Source organism: Tupaia chinensis, unplaced genomic scaffold (genome assembly GCF_000334495.1).
Source record: "Tupaia chinensis unplaced genomic scaffold, TupChi_1.0 Scaffold000355_1, whole genome shotgun sequence".
NCBI classification, from domain to species: Eukaryota; Metazoa; Chordata; class Mammalia; order Scandentia; family Tupaiidae; genus Tupaia; species Tupaia belangeri.
The window spans coordinates 13,482,209-13,505,916 of record NW_006159850.1 but is presented as its reverse complement, the minus strand read 5'-3'; the positions used below and the strand labels follow the sequence as shown (position 1 = coordinate 13,505,916).

At 43.8% G+C, this 23,708-nt stretch overlaps 1 protein-coding gene and 1 non-coding gene across 2 annotated transcripts in view; both read right to left on the bottom strand.

Annotated features, from left to right (window-relative positions):
• Nucleotides 1-3,268: 3,268 nt before the first annotated feature.
• RFWD3 (ring finger and WD repeat domain 3) overlaps nt 3,269-23,708 on the bottom strand; it is a gene marked incomplete in the record, with an annotated part of 49,873 nt that continues 29,433 nt past the window's right edge. Inside the window, 7 exon segments of the mRNA XM_014589441.2 lie at nt 3,269-5,632; nt 6,490-6,701; nt 9,337-9,551; nt 11,837-12,013; nt 15,307-15,457; nt 20,092-20,320; nt 21,044-21,158. Coding sequence (XP_014444927.1) covers nt 5,489-5,632; nt 6,490-6,701; nt 9,337-9,551; nt 11,837-12,013; nt 15,307-15,457; nt 20,092-20,320; nt 21,044-21,158 — 1,243 coding nt within the window.
• Nucleotides 20,848-20,976, bottom strand: LOC114008571 (small nucleolar RNA SNORA30/SNORA37 family). The gene has a single exon (XR_003550092.1). It is a non-coding gene; the product is annotated as a small nucleolar RNA SNORA30/SNORA37 family (small nucleolar RNA).

Below are 23,708 nucleotides of genomic sequence, written 5' to 3'. Positions count from 1 at the left end.
TGTACTTTGTCTCTTTTTTTAGAGAGATTTTTGGTGTAGGATGTATGTACTTGCTGAAGAGACAGAGAGACAGAAAGTGAGAAACCCACCCAGGAGGATGGCCACACCGCAATCCCTTCTCCTCGGGATCTTGGGCATGCACACACAAACACACAGTTTTGAGTTTCAAGCCTCCAGGTCTGGGACTCAAATCGTGGTTGGCTATGTGGGAGTCCAGTGACGTAACCATTATGCCAGCTGCTGATGCCTCAGCTGTGCCTTTGGAAGGTCATCACCAGGACCCTGTGATCTGGCTGCTCCTGGATATGACATGATATGCCCAGCAGATCCCATGATCATGGGCCTGCTTTCACACTTCCCACACTCGAAGGGAGCTCCTGCTGTGCTGTGTGGCCATTGGTGATCCAATTGACATTCTGCTGACTGAGTCTCTGAGAGCAGGAAAGGTAAACCCACACCTGGAATAGTTCGTCTGGTCCGGTGAGGACAAACTGCTGGCCTTTGCAGATAGAAGGGGTTTAACATAATTGTCTTGCCACTCAGTGCCCGCTTGGTCTCCCCCAGAAATAGTGCATATCAGAGAGTTGGTGCTGGTCTCTGTTACTGACAAGCTGGACGTTCAGAGGCAGCAGCAGCAGCTTGCTCGGTCTTGGTTAAGTGGGAATTCACACTGCTGAGTTCAAACGTAGTCTCCATTTCTGTCACTGCCTGCTTTGTTCATGGGCCCAGATCGTCAGGCCTTGCAGTGGCTTAGGCCACGCTAATGTCAATCGGCCAAGCCATTTTTGCATACTTAATTCCTCAGTCCCACTTCCCTGGTGGGCATTACCATGACATAAAACCACTCTCATGTTTATCCATACTTCTTGACCCCAACCAGACTGTTGGACCCTGTCCAGAATTCTGTATATATTCTCACCTTAGACAACTTCTTCCATACAAACTGAAAAGATCAAGGGCACAGCCATCAATCAGCTCTACCCACTGAGAATATTTCTCACTCTCCATATTTTAGGGCCACACCTTTCAGTGTCACATATCACACATCTTTTCTGCTTTTTTGTTTTCTTAAGAATTATTTTATTTAACTTTATTTATTTTAATTTGACCAGAGAGGGACAGAATGAGAGAGATACAAAAGGAAAATGAGAAAGCAAGCCGGCAGGCCCGGGACTCGAACCACAGTCAGCCATGTGAGAGTCCAGAACCCTTAACCACCATGCCACCTGCCGGCCCCCCCAGTGTCACACATTTTTAACAGTGGCTATAATCTCCACCATCCCCTTTCCTCTCATTTTTTTTTTTAAAGGTTTTTATCATGGGGTACATGTGCTCGCAGGAGAGAGAGAGAGAGAGAGAGAGAGAGAGATCACTCCCCCAGGGAATGGTCACTCTGCATGCAATCCCTTCTTTTCCATTCTCTTCCTGGGATTTCAGGCACATATACACATGAGCCTGGTGTAATTTTCAAGCCACCAGGTCTGGGACTCAAACCACAGTCAGCCATGTGGGAGTCTAACACCTTAACCACTATGCCACCTGCTGGCCCCATTCCAGTGTTTTTCATTTAGATCTCAGCCAGGGTAGAGTTTAAAAGGTTTGCATTTGCCCTTTCCTGCTGTGATAGTTATTACCCGACAGGCCAGGATACAACCTGGGTTATTCCAGATTATGGTCAATTATATATTTGGGAGCCGTGGAAATCACTGGGTGGACCCACATCCCTGGTTGGCTTGCTGTGAGCCACACTTTTGGCAGGACTCCATTATTAACTGGCACCCAGAGGCCAGGAGGCTGAGGATGCTTTGGACCCCTGATTCTGAGTGTCAGCTCAAGACCTATGTCCAATAGTCCTCAAAATATTAATTTCCCTTTTGCTCATGTAGTCACCCAAGTAATGGGCCCTGAGTTCCTTTGGGACTCGGAAAGAGGGACAAAGCAACCCCCTAAGGCGCATAGTCATATCACAAATCTTTCTCCATCCTATCAGGATTCTGGCACACATGCACACATGCCTGGTGTGTCTTTCATCACTCAGGCCAAGATTTGACCTACCTGGGATCCAGCTCCCTTAACTACTAGTCTATGGCGCTTGCCCAACATTCTGTCTTTTAAAAGCAGGAGGCAGTGGGACTGGCACCAAATGTCCAGGATCCTGGCAGGCTAGAAGACTGGAGAAGGGCATCATGGACTGAGCTCTATGGAGGGTGTTTCTCTCTCTCATGCGTACATGCTCTATCATGAAAATAAAATATTACAAGAGGGCTTTGTAAACTATAAGGGGTAAACAGCAGGGATTCTCACCAACCAAAGGAAGCAGAATGATTAAAGCACAACAACACAGTTTTTGGGACCAGCCGGTAGTGTGGTGGCTAAGTGGTTGGACTTCCACATGGCTGACTGCGGTTCGAGTCCTGGACCTGGTGGCTAGCTTTCTCACTTTCCCTCTCTCTCTCACTCATTCACTCTATCCCTCTCTGGTCAAGTTTAAATAAGTAGATAAATAAAGTTAAATAAAATAATTTAAAAAATTCACTTACAGCCATTCACTGAAATGGTAAATACAAAGGACTGCAAAAAACAATAATGCTGGGTTTCTTAGTCCCTTGGGGCTTACTTCTACCCCAGAAACTGTCACAGGCCCCTGGAACAGCAGGCTCTGTGACAGTAGGCTTATACCAATGGACCCAATCCTCCTGGAGTCCAGTGAACTGATAGACATCTTTAGCCTTTCCAGCCTGATCCCAGAGCACCATGATTTACAGTAACAGAGTTTCCTGAACTGACGCCGAGGCAAGTGGCCAGAATTGGCTAAGCAAGAACCCAGGAACACACATGTGCCAACAGCTGCTGCCACTGTCAGAAGCGCTGCCAACTACAAGAAATGAAAGGAAGAAAGGTCTTCTTTTCCTCCCGTATCCAAAGAAATCTCCTGGTTCCAGAGAAATCAACAGGAAGAGAAACCTGCAGGCAGGAGTCAGAATTGGAGATCACAGATCCGAGAGCAGACACTATAAGCAGTAAGGGGGAATGTTCTTCAGAGGCGACACATCGCTTCCCATTAGCACGGGAAAACACAATTGCCCATTAAGGCCTCAACCACCGCATCAGATTAAGATGTTTACTCAAGATCCAGAGCCCATCGGTATGGTTCAGACCCAGACTCTGTGAAATGACGAAATCTACCAGGCTGGGATCAGACCTTCTCACCAGGCAGACATGTTCCTGCCTCTAACAGTCAGACACAAAAGACCAGGAACTTTCATGCATGGCAAATTCTTTATTTTCATATTAACATTAAAACATAAAATACAAACAAAAACATATAGGACGTGAACAGAGATCCATGGCCCTGTTTCCAAAGTAGGCACAAAGATAGTTACAATGACAACATATTTTGAACCACTTTAACCCAAACTCTCAAAAGGGAAAACAATATTCGAAGTAGGGCTGAGGGAACATGTGGGACGGAGCCCGGCAGTGCCAAAGACCAGCCCGAGTCTACAGTGCAGTCTCCAGCGGGTGGTGGGGCGGGGATGAGGGTGAGGGCTTTTTCTTTGGAGAAATGTCACAGACATAACATTTGCTTCTAAAACATCCAAATTTACTACAGGAATGCAAAGATTGGCAATGCTCGCGACTTGCCCAACTTCCCTGGTAGTGAGTCCTGTGGTCCTACTCACAGGGGTCTCAGTCAGCATCAGTTGAGTGTCCTTCAGAGCAGGTCAGACCCAAACCCTGCCCAACCAATGACAGAGGCAGCCAAGACCTGCCCACCCGGACCCTCCTCTCTGTGACAATCTAGTGAAGCCAGAGAGTCCTGCTTTCTAATTCAAATCTCAGCCACTGAAGCTCCAGGCCTGGGTAGCCACTCTTAATTATCAATAGATCACAAGGGGTATCTTCTCTGAGGAAAAAGAGCTTTTCCCAGGCCCCGGAAGCTGGCTCTTTGAAAGATGTCCTCAAATTGGGACCAGCAGGTGGCGTGGTGAAAGATGTCCTCAAGTAGGAGGCCATTAAAAGGCACAACTAGAATGTGGAACTCTGGGGAAATCTGCAACAATCCTTCGCTGGTGAGACAGAGCCAGGAACAGCTCAGGAGCTGACAGGTCAGCAGTGTTTTACAATAAAAATGATAACATTTTTCTAACAACTGTTTAAGAAAATTACACCGTCAGCCTCTTCCCAAGAACAGGGCACTGACCTGCCCATCCCTGAGGCTGTTCTGCTCTGGACAGAGGGTTTACAGAGTAGCATCAGGCAAAGCAAAGCGATGTAAACTGAGTCTGTTGGAGACAAGTGCAGTTCCCCATCTGGCTACTTCAGGGCTGGAATGAAAGCGGGTGGGCACTTGCCTGCCACCCACATAGGCCCCCCACCACGACTCTCTTCCTGAAAATAACTATTTTACTAACCACGCTTTTAGAAAAAGTTAGGAAGGCAAGTCAGAAGACCTTAGAATCAAACATCACTTTCATACAGGGGAACTCTGAACCAGGAATTACAAACACGCTCAGTAACAGCCCCACACTCCACGAGACTGGCTTTATTCGGACAAGAACACCCTTGAAACGGGAGAGACAAGCCTTTCTTGGCTGACAGCAGTCTGAGCAGCTGCTCTTTTAGTTAGCCCCTTGTTCCTGATCTTTGACACTAGGGAAGACTCAGGTACAAACTTTGATATTTGCACTTATTTTTTCCTAGAAAGAGGGAGCAGCAGTCATCTTTGAAGCACTTGCTTACATAAAACAAACCCTGAGGTCCTAGGCTAGCTAGAAAAAACAAGTCTTTACCACTCAAACCACTGGTCTCTCCTTCACTCTCAGTGCAGTGAACTTCCAAGTGCTCAGTGTTAGCAAAGGTGTAGTGCTCACCAGCTGCCTCCGTCACTGGGCTTGCCGACATCCCAGCACGGAATGCTTGGAACAGAACGGCTGCTGCACACCAGACATGTTCTACCACACACTTCTGTGGGATGAGACTGAGCTACTAAAAAGTTTCAGCCTTCAAGGTCAGAACTAAATCGAACTCTGCACAGGCTCTATAGTGCCCTCTTGTGTTCAACAGAAAAACTTGGCACTCCAAGCAATTAGCCCTAGTGTTACAGCCATGTAGGCAGTGTCCGATGGCCCAGGAAATGCTCGGTGCACACTCATATCTTAAAGGACTGCTGAGAGGTCACTCTCTATGACCTGGGGTAGGAAGTCAGATACAAAATCAAGATTCCCAGCAAAGACTCAGGGAGATTTCTGACACAAGAAATTGGTAATGTAGATGGAGCGTCAGTCACTCATTCTTTTGGTAGACAAAGCAGATACACAACCCATCGTGTCTCAGTGACCTGCAGGCCCCAAATCACACTAATCTAAATGAACCAAGATCCCCAAAGTTCTAGACCAAAGGCAACAAAAGGGATCTAGCTCGGGACTGCTAGGGATTTGCATACAACACTAAACATTAGCACTCAGCAGCACGGTCAAGTCCACAGTCACTCCCACCGATGGATGTGGACCATCTTCTCTGTTAAGGTAGCCAAGTAGCTGCTGCTGTTCACCTCGAATGGGCAGACGTCCAGGACAGGCTGGTCGGTCTTCAGGTCCTGCAGCAACGAGCCACTGCCTGCATCCCATAGCTAAAGGATACAGCAGAGGTAAAGGCAGGGTCAGTCATTTCAGCCATGAGAATGGCTTTATCAGATGATTTATCAGATGACATTTAAAAAAAAAAAGACCATACACATTTTTTCTTTCTTTAAAAATTCATGATAGAGTGTGTAGATAGTACCAAGGTACTATGCACACAGACAGATATGTGAGATTATGAAGTGGGAGAATGCCAGATTTTTACTCTGTACCTGTCTGTATAAAAACATTCAGGTTTTTGGGTCAGCAGGTGGTGTGGTGGTTAAAAGTGCCAGATCACACATGGCTGACCCCATGGTTCAAGTTCTGGCTCCAGCAGCTTGAAAAACACATCAGGGACGTGTGTATACCCAAAATCCTGAGAGAATAGTGGAGTAGGGACTGTGGCATGGCCATCCCCCTGAGGGGATTTCCACCCCCCTCTCTTTCTCTGTCTCTCTCTGGAGAACACACGTGCCCTATGGCAAAAACCTAAAAAGAAAGAAAGAAAGAAAAGGCTTTCTTCTACCAACATTTTAAACAAAACTACTTTTCAAAAATTATTTATTTCATGGGACCAGTGGGTGGCGTGGTGGTCAAGGTGCTGGACACTCACACATGGCCAACCGGGGTTCGAGTCCTGGACCTGGTGGCTTGCTTTCTCACTTCCTCCCTCTCTCACTCTCACCCTCTGTTTCTCTATGGTCAAATTAAAAAATCAATGAATGAATAAATAAAAAATAAAATAAATAATTTTTTTAAAAATAATTATTTATTTCTATGTTCTTATGGAGTCCAACACCTTAACCACTGCTCCACCTGCCGACCCCACGAAAATACTTTTTATGTGAAATAAAAATAGGCTTACCAGAGCAGATTTTGATGCTTCATCCCCAGTACACACCAAGATGCTGCCATTATTCTCTGGACTCTGAAAAATGGCACTTTTGGTCAAGAGTTTACAAGTGGGTCCCCCAAGGAATGTCTGCACAGGATAGCAAGAGCAGGTTGTCTCGCCAACATCGTTCAGCCTGTAGGACATCTCCATCAGCACGCTCCGTATGGTGTTGTGGTTTTTATCTACGGGATAGAGAAATCAGTGCTGCCACACAGAGATGGCACAGAAGAATTAAGTACTGAATTAAGAATTCAGTACCTGAACTTCAGAGTTACAACCTAGTTGGGCAGAAAAGCCACAAGTATATTAAACGGTTAAGAAGAGATACCGGAGGGAACCAGCAGTTAGTGTAATGGCTATGTCACTGGACTCCCACGTAGTCGACTACAGTTCACGTCCCGGACCTGGTGGCTTAGAACTCACGCCGGGCGCACGTGTGTGCGTGCCCAAGATCCCGAGAGGAGAATGGATTGTGGCATGCCCATCCCCCCTGGGGGGTGATTTCTCGCTTTCTGTCTCTATCTGTCTGTCTGGCGAGCACACATGCCCTATAGCAAACGACCCCCCCCCAAAAAAAAAGAATAGATACTGGGACCAACAGTTGGGGCAATGGCTATGTCACTGGACTCCCATATAGTTGACTGTGGTTCACGTCCCGGACACGGTGGCTTAAACTTACACTGGGCACGTGTCTGTGTGTGCCCAAGATCCTGAGAGGAGAAGGGACTGCAGCGTGGCATCCCCCCTGGGGGGGTGATTTCTCACTTTCTGTATCTCTGTCCTGTCTCTGTGTTTTTGGCAAGCACACGCGCCCTATAGCAGAAACCTCTCAAAAAAAGAGGCAACAAAGTAAACACAATAGCAACAAAATAATAATAATAGCACAAATGAGTTCAGTCCTCTAGGCTAGGATGAAGCAAGTTACCTACAGTAAGTTAGTGTCTATAAGAGAAGCCATTCTGAGAATGAGCTTTCTGTTTTGGTAAAATCACTATCCTGCCAGACTTCTGCTTAGGGATTTCTCTAACTAAAGGTTTTTCCCTTCCCCTAGTGAGGACCCTTAGTTCCTGGGCCTGTACATTTTTATACAATGAAAGCCTGCTATTATAGAAGGGGAAACATGTTATCTGGGGCTCTGCCAGGAGGCAAATGGGACCCCCAAGCTCTCTATACAAATCACGTTGAATCACAGCCTTGGTGACAGAAGACCTGAAGCTAACTTATGGCTAAAGGGGCAGGAAAGCTGAGTTTTCCAGCTCAAATGAAACGATCAACAACTAGGTCTACCTACATGTGGCACAAGTCCAGGTACTTTGGTAATTAACCCTGACCAGAGTCTCATAAATATTAGGGTTGCTGCCTTGGCATCCATTTTCAGGCCTAGTATCCACTGTTTGAAACTCAGACACTACCCTCACCTTTGGCCTAGTTCAAACTTCCCCTCCCTGTGTGGTTAGTTGAGTCTAACACCTCAGTGACCCCAAACCCAGCACACCTCACAGTTGCTGACCACAATTAAACCCAGTGGTCTAGACCAGTTATATAAGCAAGTTCGCCCACTTTGTGCATGTCTTTTTCTTTTGAGTGAGAAAGCATACACATGAGAGGGTAGTGAGAGATACAGGCACTCCTGAGAGTCTCCTTGAGTCCCCAGCCCTCCAGTCAATTGGGATCACAGGCACATGTGTGCCTGTGTGTTCCAGGAAAGACTTGGGACACAAAGTTCAGTCGGCAATGTGGCTCCAGCACTGCAGATCGGCCCTGGCTGCCCATGACCCAGGTCTGGGTATGTTTTCTTTAATCTAGTTCATCTCTACCTCCTGGGAAAGCCTAATGGCTAACACCGATAGACCTTAACAAAGCCACAGTCCCACTGGCTGCCTCCTCTGTCTCTTTCTTGCTCCTGACCCTCTTGTTGGGCCTGGGTGTCCAAAAGCTTCCCTGTTCTTCCCAGTGGTCCTGCGAGCATGCTGTCCTCTTCTCCCAGGGATCTACAATAATGAGCGGCTTTGTATTTTGCAGATTTACCTCCTCTGACTGACCTTAGTGTAGCTTCTCTCCTGCAGAGGACTTCTTTAGCAGGGACACACAGGACACAGGTTAGACAAGAAACACAAAGGTACCGGCCAGTACAAACAAACTCCTTGTGAGGAGGACACCTTATCACAGGCCAGTTAGCATTAGCGTGTTAGGGCAGAGACAGAGATTATAGTCATTCTCTTGAGAGAGACCTCCTGACCAAATTAGAAAGAAAAAACACACAACAGTGACCATCAGTACTGTAATCAGGATTGAGTCACACCTTTCAAGCTAGAAGGAATCTCTGAACATAAGCTCAGTCAGCCGCGAGGGGAAGTAGTGAAGTTCGGCTGGTGAGGCCCATTCCACCAGGGTTGTCCCTCTTTTCTTATTTATCTCTGTCGGCTCCAAATAAGGACTAAGAGCTAATATTGTAGGCTGGGAACCACATGCCTGCAGTTACCTGGGCCTTTCTCTTAGGTGAAATAAGGGGCAGAAGGAGGTGACGCAATGGCCTGCAGAACAGGCTTCCTATCCCAGCACTGTTCCATGTGGAATATTCCTGAAGTGGCTCGTTCCCTTTCAGGAGTACCTGGCAGAATCTGATCCTGTTCTTACAAGTGAGGAGGGAGGCAGCCCCTACAGAAGAACCAGGAGCCACTGCCCTCACAGCGGGAACAAGAGCTGCCACATAACCTGTTAGTAGCCTGTGAGGGGTCTACCTCAGCCCCACAGGCGAGGGCCGAGTTCTCCTTTCCACCCCTCTGCCAGCCTGCCCCCAAACAAACCCACACTCACCAGGCCTGTAGGTCACAAGGCAGTGTCGGGTGCTGCTCTCTGTCTGAAAGTCTACGCAGCCTCCGGGCTCCAAAGGCAGCACATGGGGCCAATGAGAAAAGCCCATTTTCAGCTCCCAGAAGGAAGCACCCTCCAAGGTTCCAGCGAGCAGCCCACCACACGGAAAGGTAGGTGAGGCAGCTCTGGGTATGTATGACAGGGACACCAGTGGGCATCTGAAGGGACAGAAAGGAAACCAGGCCTCAGATTCCAATTAAGGGATGTTCCAGACCCCACTACCAGGTGCCTGTGAGCACATTCCTACCTCTACAGAAGAGATTAAAAACCTACAGATCTCTCTGGTCAAATCAAAACTAATTAATTAATTAAATTAAAATATAATTCTTCCTTAAAAAATTATTTATTTTGGGAACCAGCAGTTAGTGTAATGGCTATGTCGCTGGCTATGTCCCACGCAGTCGACTGCAGTTCGCGTCCCCAACCCGGTGGCTTAAAACTCACGCCGGGTGGCGTGTGCGTGCGTGCCCGCCCAAGATCCCGAGAGGAGAATGGAGCAGAAGGGATTGCGGTGCGACCATCCCCCCTGGGGGGTGATTTCTCGCTTTCTGCCTCTATGTCTCTCTCTGTCTGTCTGGCGAGCGCACGCACCCTATAGCGAAAAACTTCTCAAAAAAAAAAAAAATTATTTATTTTAATTTGACAGGCGGTGAGGAGAGAGAAAGGGAAAGCGAGAAAGCAAGTTTCCAGGTCTATATATATATTTTTAAAAATATATTTTGAGAGTTTTAGTAGGAAGTTTCCAGGAAAGGAATTAGCCACATATATACATAAAGAAGAGCCAAAGAGCCAGCAGGTGGCATGGTGGTTAAGGTGCTGGACTCCCATATGGCCAGACCTGGAAACTTGCTTTCTCGCTTTCCCTTTCTCTCTCTCTGGTCAAATTAAAATAATAACAAACAAAACAAAATTAAAAATTCTTAAAAAAAAAAAAAAGAAAAGAAAAGAAAAGCCAAGAGAGCCAGCTGGGTGGTGGGGTGAAGGTAGCTGGATCCATGACAATGTGTTGAATCCTCAACCTGGGGACTTGACTGCAACATGGTCATCCCCTCTGTGAGGCGAAGTCTCACTTTCTCTTTCACAAGTACATGCATCCTATAGCAAAATTTAACAAAAAAACAAAACAAAACAAAACAAGAAGAAAATCAGCTTATATTATACATCAAATAAAATAAAGGTTCCAAGCCAGAGTTGAGAGATTTTGCAATTAAAATATAGCCTAGCAACTACATTTTAAATTCAGAAACAGAATTTTTTCTTCAGAATTTTGAAATTTCTTTCTGCAAACATATGACCAGGATAGTATGCCAAGAATTCTCTTGGGAACACCAGTCTACAGACTCTATTCCTAAACTCATTTCTGCTGAGTTTCCAGTGACAAATTTGTCTGTTTTAGTTCATTTCCCTGTCACAGTGAGGCTAATCAAAGTAAACTAACACAAAAAGAACAATATGAACATTTTCTCCTTGCCATTTTTCAATTCCCTATATTTTACTATCTACTCTACAGGAGTCCCGCCATGCCAACGTTACCTGTTTGCCTGGAGTTCTTATTGATCATCTTTATGCCCACGAACCACATCACTGAAGTGTGATCCCACTAATTCAAATGAAAAATTCTAAACCACCGAGCCTTGGTTTCAGCAAGTAATTGTTACCGTGGTGACTTCTTTAAGTACAGATCCTGTTGTGCCTTCAAATATCCGTTCAAATAAGAAATTCTCTCTTAAGATCATTTTCATCTTGGCCAGGGTATAGGCCCCACTCCCCCTTTGAGAACTTCAGGTCTCCAGGATAGTATTATGCTCAAAGAGCACTCAACAGATTCAGAGGAGCAACCCTGGTGCCAGCAGCCACCCAGGTACTGGCACTTACCCATTTCACAATTGGGACTGACTTTACGAATGACCCAATCCCACAACTACATTATTGTATTTTGATTATGATTAGTATTTATGATAAATAACAGCAATATGATATCCTTAGACCAACGTGGCTTAGCTATGGAGTGACAAGCTTTAAATCACTTTCTGTTAGGTTACCTTTATGGACTTCTTCCTATGTGCTAGACATGTAGTTATTAAAGCAAGTCTACAGTAACCAGGTTTTATAATGATGACACAACAGGCCAAGAAACAGGACTATACGGTCACACAGTTTGTGAATAGCAGAGATAGGTTCTGATTCTGTTTTGTCAGACTGGATGATCACTGCCTCTGTGAAGCTGGCTACACTCGGAACCAGAGCTGCTTTCCTCCACACGAAAAAGCAAATAAACTCCAAGGACCTTACTGATTCTGAAGTGAGAAGAGATCAGTGGATCTTAGATAACTGCCCTGTGCGAGGACTTCTAACCAATTAAGGAACACTCTGAAAAGAGGATTAATCCAAAACGTCCCAGAGAAAGCTGCTACCTACAGGAAAGAAGTGAGTATTTCCCTACCTGGCTTTCTGAGGTACCAACTCTTGGACATGACAGCTTGTGTTTCGTAGATCATATACCAGAATTGAACCATTGGCCAGTCCAGCATAGATGTAATTATTTTCATCAAGACACCAGCAGCAGCTCCAGACAGGACGCCCAGCATTGTAAGTTTGAACAACAGTGTTTGTCTCCAGGCTATGGAATTATGAGAGAATTTAAAAATGACTCATTAAGAAAATAAAATATGAGAAACTAGCAGGTGGCGTGGCAGTTAAGGCATCAGACACTTTCTCATGGCCAACCATGGTTCAAATCCCAGATCTCGTGGCTTGCTTTCTCACTTTCCCTCTCAGTCTTTTCCCAGTCAAATTAAAATAAATGAATGAACCAATAAAACTAAAGGAATAATTCTTTAAGAAAAAAAGAAAAGAAAATACATGACAAAGATGTCAAAATCACCATCTAAATGACCGATAACCCTTGAGAACACACCTACACACTCCAACTATCTAGATTTTTAAGTCCTCTAGGGACTGCCCAGATAAACCCTTTAAATTCTAAAATATTTGTTTTTGGGGCCACACATTTTTCTTTTGGGCTGCAAGGATGAAAGAATAGGTTAAAGACATATACAGTATATTTCCCACTCTATTCTTATTACCCTCTCCACAGTTATAGGTAACCAACACACAAGCTTAGAAATTAGAAAATACACTTAAGAAAAATTGCCCAGCTTGCTGCCATAGTCTGCAACAACCCGAACTACAGTGCTAGAAGCCCATGGATGACTGTGGGTTCTGAATCCCCAAGTCAGCCTGAAAACATAGATCAGGCCTATGGCCACGATCCTGAAGAGCTAGAAAGTGGAGAAAAGAGACCATAGAGGGAAAAGACCTTATTGAGGGTACTCTCCTCAACCTTACTCTTGCGTGAGTGCACACACTCTCTATCATGAATGAAATAAACTTTACAAAGACACAGCATATATACAAATACAATGTTACACTGAGCTGCCCAAAATTAAGCTAAAACTTATTATTTGTTTTAAGCTAGAAGGTGCATGTACTTGTCAGAGACAGAGGAGAAAGCACCCACCATGAGGAACAGTAATGAGGCAATCCCTTCCCCTCCATATCTCACTCCTTTAGGGATTTTGGGCACACACACCCATGTGCTTGGCAGGTTTCTCAAGCCACTGGGTCTGGAACTTGAACCACAGGTTTGGCCATGTGGGATCCAGCTGCCTAAATCACCAGGCCATGAAGCCAGCCCTCCCACCCCTTTCAATTGCCAGAGGGCATGTACACATGCCAGAGAAAGAGAGATGGAAGAGATAGCACCCCATCTCCAACAGGGAATGATCATGCCATTATCTTTCTTCCATTTCTCCATCCCCTCAGGATTCTGGGCATACACGCACATGAACCCAGCGTATCATTCAAGTTGCCAGGGTCAGTACCCAAAATTGTGGTCATTCGTGTAGGATCTGGCCCCCACTGTGCTATAGGGCTGGCCCAAACTGAAGCAATCCTCATCAGTCCTAATAGTGCTATCAGGAAGTCCCACAGATTTAGATGCAGGGACCAGCAGTTAGCATAATGGCTATGTCACTAGACTCCCATGTAGTCGACCGTGGTTTGAGTCTTGGACCCGGTGGCTTAAACTCACACTGGGCGCGTGTGCTTGCATGCCCAAGATCCCGAGAAGAGAATGGAGGAGAGGGGATTATGGCGTGGCTATCCCCCGTGGAGGGGTGATTTCTCACTTTTTGTCTCACTCTGTCTTTCTAGCGAGCCCACGTACCCTATAGTAAAAACCTCTCCAAAAAAGAAAAGAAAACTATTTAGATGCAAAAATTAACTATAGCACAGTGATCAGAACTACTTCCTACAAGATAAAGGCATGGAGCCAGCAGATGGTGTGGTGGTTAAGGTACCGGACTCCTACATGGCCCACCATGGTTCAAGTCCTGGCTGGGTGGATTGAAAATCATGTTAGGCAGGGGTGCTGGTAGGTAGTGTAGTGGTTAGGGCGCTAGACTCCCACATGGCTGACTTCTATTCAAGTGCTGGATGTGGAGGTTTGCTTTCTCAATTTCTCTCTCTCTGGTGAGTGTGCATACCCTATAGCAAAAATGAATGAATGATATTAAATAATTAATTATTTAAAAAAGAAAGAGGGGCCAACAAATGGCACGGTGGTTAAGGGCGCTGGACTCCCACATGGTTGACCAAGGTTTGTGTACTAGACCTGACGGGTTGCTTTCTCACTTTCTCTCTCTCTCTCTCTGTCCTTATCTGGTAAAAAAATAAATTAAAATAATAAAATAAATAAATAAAGTTAAATGCTTCTTTAAAAAAAAGAAAGGGGGGGGTAGTTAAGGATGCTAGATTCCCACACAGCCAACTGTGGTTTGGGTCCTGGACCTGGTGGCTTGCTTTCTCACTTTCCTTTTCTCTCTCTCTGGTCAAATTAAAAAAAAATAATAACAACAAATGAAATTAAATAAATAAGTAATTCTAAAAAAAAAAAAAAAGAAAGAAAGAAAAGAAAATCAAGCTGGGTAGGTGTGCGTGCATACCCAAAATCCTGAAAGGAGAACAGAGAGGTATTGAAGCACGGAAATCACCCCTGGCGGGTGAGTTCTCATTTTCCCTCTCACTGTTTGTCTCTAGCTGACACACGCACCCTACGGCAAAAACCTAAAACAGATAGAGGCATGGAGCATACTGAGATTAGGTCCACAGTACTCACAGAATGTGGGAAGATAAAATGTCATAATTAGCTCAGGCTATGTAAGAAGTCATCATAGTACTCAAGGACAGCAAGTGCCTGCCAAACATTTTTTTGTTAGGCAGAAATAGCCAATCAACAGACCAGGAATAACAGTCTTAAGCTGATATGGCGATTGCTCAGTGTCAGGTACCGAGGCTACCTTCGTGCTATTATTTCACCATCTCTAGAGGTCATCTTTAATGTTTAAGATGTATTTCATTAACACATATATTTGTAAAGATATAGGATACTATAGCCATAGTTTTGTAATCTGCTATTTCCACCTTTAAAAGCAATACATTTTGGGACCAGGAGATGGTGTAATGGTTATGTCACTGGACTCCTGTATAGCTAACCACAGTTCGAATATTGGGACCGGCAGTTTAAAACTCAAGCCAGGTGCATGTGCATGCATGCCCCAAATCCCGAGAGGAATGGAGGAAAAGGATTGCAGTGTGGCCATTCCCACTGGGGGTGGGGGGTGGGAGGGACACGTGATTTCTTGCTTTCTATCTGTCTCTGTGGCGAGTGCACATGCCCTATAGCAAAAATCCCCTCTTGCAAAAACAACAAAAAAATAAAAGCAATAAGTTTTAAATGGATCTCAGAAGACAATGTCTCAGACCAAAACGGAGAAGCCATCATCACACTAATACTATTAATAATTCAACACCAAGCAGCCCAGTCCCCATCCTCCTTCCCAAAGCACTCACCTGGTCAGTTTCACAGTGTTGTCTAGAGAAGCAGAGAGCAGTAAGCCTTTGGACCGACTGCTGAAAGCTAGTCCGCGGATCTGTTTGCCATGCATCGGAATGTACTGACTGCTTTTCATGTTGGCAGTACTCAACATCTTAACACCAAAGCCTGCCAAAGAGAAGAGAGTATAAACAAGCTCACTGAAGGTCAACTTAAGCCATGCAAACTACCCTTCCAAGTAGGTCCTTTGTTCACTTTTCTTGGCATGGTAAGTCCCTGAGAAACAACTGGTCCAATAAAGAAAATAACAATTCTCCAGTGTTGGGGTCAGTTAGTGGTGTGTGTGGTTAAAGTCCTGGCCAGCAGCTTGAAAGACATGAGGTGTGTGTGTGTGTGTGTGCCCAAATTCCTGATAAACTAAAGAAATGGAGAAAGGGTTGCAGCATGCCTATTCCCTGTGGGGGTGGCTTGCTCACTTTCCCTCTCTCTGACCCACCAGCAAGTGCACATGCTCTCTGGCAAATTAAAACAAAACAAACCTCAGTGTTATAATTTAAAAACATACAACCTGGGGCTGGCAGGTGGCACAGTGCTTAAGGTGCTGGACTCCCACATGGCCAACCACAGTTCGAGTGTCGAACTTGGGGGCATTCTTTCTCACTTTCCCTTTCTCTCTCTCTGATCAAATGAAAAATAATAATAACAAATAAAATAAAATAATTCTTTTTAAAACAATAAATAAAAACACACAATCCATTCCAAATGTCCATCATTAAATCAATGGATAAACAAATTCATGAAATACATATTACCAAAGACTATCTGCAATAAAAAGAAACAAAACTACAAACTATTGATATAAAAACAAAACAAAATTATGTTGAAAGAATTCAGACCAGGGCCCAGCAGGTGGCATCGTTGTTAAGGTGCTAGACACTTCCACCTGGCTGACCACAGTTCAAGTCGCAGACCTAGTGGCTTGCTTTCTCAGTTTCTCTCTGGTCAAATTAAAATAAATGAATGAATAAATTAAAAAATTAAATAATTCTTAAGAAGCCAGACCCCCCCCCAAAAAAAAAAAAGTAACTTAAAGACAAAAAGCAAATCAGTGGTTTCCTGGGGGTGGGGAGAAAATGGAAGGACAGGTGAGAGAGGTTATAAAAGGCCATAAGAAAACGTTTGGGATGACAGATACATTCATTATCTTGACCATACTGACAGTCTCAGGACTGAACACATAGGCAGTTACTTTGAAAAGGTGGTGATCAAATGGAATTTAAGTATGAGGTTATTTTGGTGTAAAAAAAAAATCCAGGGGCCAGCTAAGTAGCATGGTGATTAAGGCACTGGATTCCCACGTAGCTGGCTATATAATTAAAGTCCCAGACCTGGCAGCTTGCTTTCTGTATCTCTCTCTCTGGTGAGCACATATGCCCTATAGCACATTAATAAATAATAATAAATAATCCTTAAAATTTTGTTCAGTTTTTTATTAATATACATTTCCCATAAACTTTTTCAAAGAATTATTTTATTTAGCTTTATTTTATTAATTAATTTATTTAAATTAGACCAGAGAAGGATAGAAAAAGAGTGAGAGAAAGAGAGAGAAAATGAGGAAGCAAGCCACCAGGTCTGGGACTTAAACCATGGTTGGCCATGTGGGAGTCCAGTGCCCTTAACCACCACGCCACCTGCTGGCCCCTCCCATGAACTTCTGAAGTCCCCTTGTATGTCAAAACTTGTCAAATAGTATACTCTAGATACATTTGGTTTATTTTAAGGCAATGAAATTTCAGTAATTTTTTTTTTTTGGACACTTTTTGCTGTAGGGTGCGTGCACTCACCAGAAAGACAGAGACAGACAGAGAGAAAGAAAGCGAGAATTCACCCCCCAAAGGGTGTTGGCCACACCACAATTCCTTCTCCATTCTCCTCTTGGAATCTTGGGCACGCACACATATACACCTGGCGTGAGTTTAAGCCACTGGGTCTGGACTTGAACCGCAGTTGAGTACATGGGAGTCCAGCAACATAGCCATTATGCCAACTGCTGGTCCTAAACTATTAAAAAGTTAGAAAGAATATTCCTGAATAAGAACATTTAACCTGAACAAGAACATTCGACCTGAACAGACACTCAATTTCAGAAGAACAATCAAAAACCAAGAACAGAGACAGGCAGTTTCTATGTCAGCTGGTCAGTATATGCTACAACTGACTGAAAGGATATCCATATATGTGAAAACCCCATGTTCTTGGAAAAGAATAGAGATTCATAAGACGAAGGGAGATAATGATTTAGAGATAAGAGATAATGGTTAGTCAGTTACTGACTTCTTCATTTAACTTGTTTTCTGTCTTAGAAAAATCACTATTATAAAACTTTAAAATGTCACCTTTTTCAATAAAGATTTAATTTTTTAAGTAAAAAGAAATATAAAGAACTAAAATTTTTCTCTAGATCTTTATTGCAAAGAAGACACTGAAAAGGGGATATTTATAAATAAAGATATAAACTAAAGTATAATTTATTCAAATATTATCAGGAAGACATACTTACTAAGGAGCTGAGTTGGTATCTTTTGTTTAAAATAATTATTTTATTTAGTTTTATTTATTTGTTTATTTATTTTAATTTGACCAGAGAGGGACAGAGTGAGAGAGAGAGAAAATGAGGAAGCAAGCCACCAGGTCTGGGACTTAAACCATGGTTGGCCATGTGGGAGTCCAGTGCCCTTAACCACCACGCCACCTGCTGGCCCCTCCCATGAACTTCTGAAGTCCCCTTGTATGTCAAAACTTGTCAAATAGTATACTCTAGATACATTTGGTTTATTTTAAGGCAATGAAATTTCAGTAATTTTTTTTTTTTGGACACTTTTTGCTGTAGGGTGCGTGCACTCACCAGAAAGACAGAGACAGACAGAGAGAAAGAAAGCGAGAATTCACCCCCCAAAGGGTGTTGGCCACACCACAATTCCTTCTCCATTCTCCTCTTGGAATCTTGGGCACGCACACATATACACCTGGCGTGAGTTTAAGCCACTGGGTCTGGACTTGAACCGCAGTTGAGTACATGGGAGTCCAGCAACATAGCCATTATGCCAACTGCTGGTCCTAAACTATTAAAAAGTTAGAAAGAATATTCCTGAATAAGAACATTTAACCTGAACAAGAACATTCGACCTGAACAGACACTCAATTTCAGAAGAACAATCAAAAACCAAGAACAGAGACAGGCAGTTTCTATGTCAGCTGGTCAGTATATGCTACAACTGACTGAAAGGAAATAAAATCTATGATATCTAAGCACCCAATCAATACATAACATTTCTGGATGGAGGAAAAACAACAAAAACTTGTCTCTTTGTGGAGCGGAGGGGATGAAACTTGGAAAAGTAACTTACCAATTTAAATGTATTTGTTACTGTTCCTTTAACAGGTTATGATAGCAAAGTTATTTCCACTAAGTATCTGATACTGAGTTATTGAAAAAAAAAACAGAACTTGTCAAATCTTGGGTTCAAGATAGCCTTGAATCTTATATCAGTTCCTCCAGGGAAATAAAAGGGAGAAAGTTGCTTGCATTTTCTTTTAAAAGAGAATTAGAAGGCAGAGAGACAGACAGGGAGACTATAGGCATTAAGTCCACAAAGGAACATGATGAATATACAGGCCTAGTTAATTATGAAGGGGAGCACAGACAAATCAGTGCACCAGCAAGCTCGAAAGCAGAGCTAGTGGAGCAGGCTGGAGTAGACAACTGAGAAAAAAGGAACAGAACATGGACCTGATTTGGGTACACTAGAAGAAACAGCATTTTTTCAATTTGTAGGAAGGTTTTATTTGGTGATAAATCTTTATTTAAAAATTTCTGGTAGAGGACACAGACAAGTGGGGGAGGGAGCATCTGCTATGGGGGATTGTCACACCATAATTCCTTCTCCTCCATTTCTCTCAGGGTTCTGGAAATACATGCACATGTGCCTGGTGTGTTTTTTAAGCCACTGAGTCTGAGACTTTGACCTGCACAACTGATTATGTGGTATCTAGCTGCCTTAACCACTATGCCACTGGCTGGTCCATAAATCTTTTTTTTGGGGAAGAATTATTTTATTTAACTCTATTTATTTTCATTTGATCAGAGATAGAGTGAGCAAGAGAGAGGACGAGAAGCAAGATGCCAGATCCGGGACTCAAACCGCAGTTGGCCATTTGGGAGTCCAGTGCCCTTAACCACCTCGCCATAAATCTTTTTATTAAAAACTTATGTGGGTGGGACCAGCAGATGGCGTAATGGTTATATTGCTGGATTCTCATGTAGTCGACTGTAGTTCGAGTCCTGGACCCGGTGGCATAAAACTCACGCCAGATGAATGTGCACGTGTGCTTAAAGTCCCAAGAGGAGAATGGAGAAGGTATTGCGGCAAGACCATTCCCCCCTGGGAAGTGATTTCTAGATTTTGATCTGTCTCTTTAGTGAGCACACATATCCCACAGCAAAAATCTCTCTAAAAAAAGTCTGGTCCCATACTTTTCTTTGGATAATAAGTAGGACATAAACTTTCTCCAGGACCTGGTAGCTTCAAGTTCATGCCAGGAGCATGAGCGTGCGTGCCTAAGATCCCGGGAGAATAGAGAAGGGGCTGCAGCGTGGCCATTCCCCATGGGGGGTGATTTCTCACGGTCCTTCTCACTGTCTGTCTCTCTGGAGAGTGCATGTGCCCTATGGCAAAAACTTAAAAAAAAAAAAAAAAAAAAAAGAGGCGGGGAGAGGAAAGCTGAGGTTCTCAGTTTACCTGGAAGAAAGGAAGCCTCAGGAGAAGGTTGCGACACCACCAGGCAACTCAGAGAATCACAGTAAGCCATGATTCGGCAGTTTCCGGTCTGAGACACGGGGAAAGTCTTCTGCAGGTGGTACCTATGCTGGCGCTGGCTGGGAGGCAGGCAGTTCAGGATATGTGTTGGTGAGCCTCCGGTCTGTTGTAAAATCTGATCCCGATGCTGCACAATAAGTTTTTGCAAGTCCTAAAATGAAAAGAATTTTGTAAATGAAGCTTCCTCATTTGATATTCCCTATAACACTGTTTCTTGATTTGATACAAAAAGATTCCTCATTCATTATGTAAAAATATTATGAATCCTAGAGAACTGCTGAGTTTTTACATTATTTCAACAAGCACTGACATAAGGAGGGTACAGAATCAAAATATTAAGAGTTGAAAGTCCTTACTAGTTGTTTTGTGTACAGCCCTTCATTTTACTGGTAAATGCAGAAGAGGTACAGTAACTTAAGCAAGTTTAGAATTCTCAGCTGGCTATTTAAATTCTTCTAAAATTCAGACTGCTAAAGAATTCATCATAAAGTATGTAAAGTTTCAGACAAATAACCTAATAAACAAAATCAGTCATACTTCTTTTCCAAATAACTTGGCAAGTCCTATGTTTTAGAAATGAGCTCAAGTTAATATTTATTTATTATATTTTTTAAAAAGTAGGGCCTAAGGTTAGAGCAAAAGAAAGACATAATGGCAAAAATGATGTCACAGAATGGTCTCTGTCCCTCTGACTGACAGGCGCCACTGGTATATTCCCAGGGCATGGACGCAGTCAAGGGTTTTCTCTCAGCACCAGCTACCAAATCCTAGCCCCACTGTATCAGGGGGGACCTGTGAAAGTGCTAGAGTAATATATATATATTCTCTTCTATCCCTACCCAAACGTTCCCCGGGTTAGAACAAGCAAACTTACCTGGACACGACTGTGAAGTCTAGTGCATTCATCAGTGAGGACCTGAAGTTGGAGCCTGCACTGTGCCGATTCTAACTCGGCCTGTCTCCTTAGTGTCTGCTCCTTCTGCATGGCACTAGCAGGGGAAAATCAGCAACAGGTGGGGATCAGGAAGGCTGTAGAAGACTGCCCATGAAAATGGCACAGCAAGTTCATACTGTGATACATATGCTTTGCTGCAAATACACCATGACCAACATGCAGGGTATAGGTATTGCATGCCCAAAATCCAGAGAGGAGAATGGAAGAGAAGGGATTGTGGTGTGGCCACCCTTTGCCCTGCCCCAGAAGTGATTTCTCACTTTCCCTCTCTGGTGAGGGCAAGTAACAACCACCAGGAAAGTGAACAAACTATAACGAGAGAGAAAACATTTTCAAATCCAGAAATATTACAGAAGAGCAGCATGTAGGGCTGAACTCATACTGGGCTTCGTTGTTCAAGCAGGCAGTGATGGTCAAACGCTCAATTTCCACTAGGGACTAAAAATGCCACATGCAGGACCAGCAGATGGCATAATGGCTATGTCGCTGGACTCCCATGTAGTCAACCATGGTTCGAATCCTGGGCCCAGTGGCTTAAACTCATGCCGGACGTGTGTGCGTGTGTGCCCAAGATCCCGAGAGGAGAATGGAGGAGGAGGACTGCGGCATGGCCATCCCCTGGGGGAGTGATTTCTCGCTTTCTGTCTCTCTGTCTTTCTGGAGAAGGAATAGGCACAAAGAGACCAATGTATAAGAACACATTTGTCAAGATCAAGAGCCATAAATTTGTACACAGCTAAAAATAGTTTTAAAATGTGATATGCAAAGAAAGAATTCAATTCCAATGTTAGGAAACAAACAACCAAAAAAAGCTGGAAACGAGAGATAAAGCTGCCCTTAATAATTCGCATGGGAAATCCAAGAAAACCTATAAATTATTACAAATTATTAAAGTTATTGGAATGAAGACAAAAAAAGTTTATCAGTACCATTCTTCCAAATGGTAAGTGATTAGTAAAGGAAATAAAAATATCCCCTTGCAACAGCAATTTTAATAATAGCAAACTAGGATAAAGTTAAAGGACAGGACCTTAATGAGTGAGGTACACTTGTAAAAGATGAAGGGAAAAACTAAGGCTATTGTGTTATGTCCATGACTGAAAAGACTCAGTACCCGAAGACCACATTTTCAAGTTAGGAAAAAAATTTTTTTTTGCTATAGGGCATGTGCGCTTGCCAGACAGACAGAATGACAGAAAGCGAGAAATCACCCCCCAGGGGGGATGGCCATGCTGCAATCTCTTCTCCTCCATTCTCCTCTCGGGATCTTGGGCACACATGCACATGTGCCTGGCATGAGTTTTACACCACTGGGTCCAGGACGTGACCTGCAGTCGACTACATGGGAGTCCAGCGACATAGCCAGTATGCTAACTGCTGGTCCCTCAAGTTAGGAAATATTGAAGAATGTAGTTAAAAGGACACACATACAACTCTTTTTTTTTTTTTTTAAAGGAGGTTTTTGCCTTAGGGCATGTGGGCTTGTCGGAGGTAAGAGACACAGTGAGGGGGGAAAGTGAAAAATCATCCCTCCAGAGAGGAGGGCCATGCCCCAGTCCTTCTTCCTCCTAGGATCTTGAGCAAGCAAGCACAAGCTCCCGGTGTGAGTTTTAAGCCACCACATTCAGGACTCAAACCACAGTCAGTTATATGGGAGTCCAGTGATGTCACCACTACGCCATCTGTTGGTACCAAGAGGATATATCGGTAAAACTGACTACATTAACATAAAAACAAAACTAGTGGGGCCAGCAGGTGGTAGTTAAGGTGCTGGACTCCTCCTACATGGCCAACTGTGTTTTGAATCCTGGACCTGGTGGGACTGAGTATTTGCAGTATATATAGCCAACAAAAAATGAGTGGAAAGAAAACATAAAGAACACTTATAAATCAGTAAGACAGTAATTAAGGTAATGTAAAACAAAGCAAAATACTCTTTCACCCCATGAAACAGTATAAATAAATATTAAGTGTGATAAATAGGAGGGGCCATGGGACCAGCAGGTGGTGTGATGGTTACGGGTGCTGGACTCCCATATGGCCAACAGCGGTTCGATTCCTGGACCTGCGGGCTCACGTGCTCGCTCTCGCTCTCTCTCTCTCTCACTATCCCTTTCTGGTCAAATTAAAACAAACAAACAAGTAAATAAAGTAGAATAATTCTTTTAAAAAAATCTTAAAAATAATAATAAAAAAAAGAGGGGCCAGCAGGTGGCACAGAGGTTAAGGCAGCTAGATCTAGCATGGCTGACTTTGTGGTTAAGAGTCCCAGACTTGGCAGCTTGAAAATTATGCGAGGCACATGTGCACGTGTGCCCAAAATCCCAAGAGGAGAAAAGACTGCGATATGGCCATGCCCCTTGTGGGGGATGATTGCATACCCTCCCTGTTTCTCTCTCTCCGGCAAACACATGCATCCCTATAGCAAAAAAGTGGTAAAAGAGAGTAATGAAAACATAAGAAATATTTTACATAGCTGATGGTAGAAATATTAATTAAAGATGGGCCAGCAGGTGGCATGGTGGTTAAGGGCGCTGGACTCCCATATGGCTGACTGCAGTTTGAGTCTTGGACCTAGCAGCTT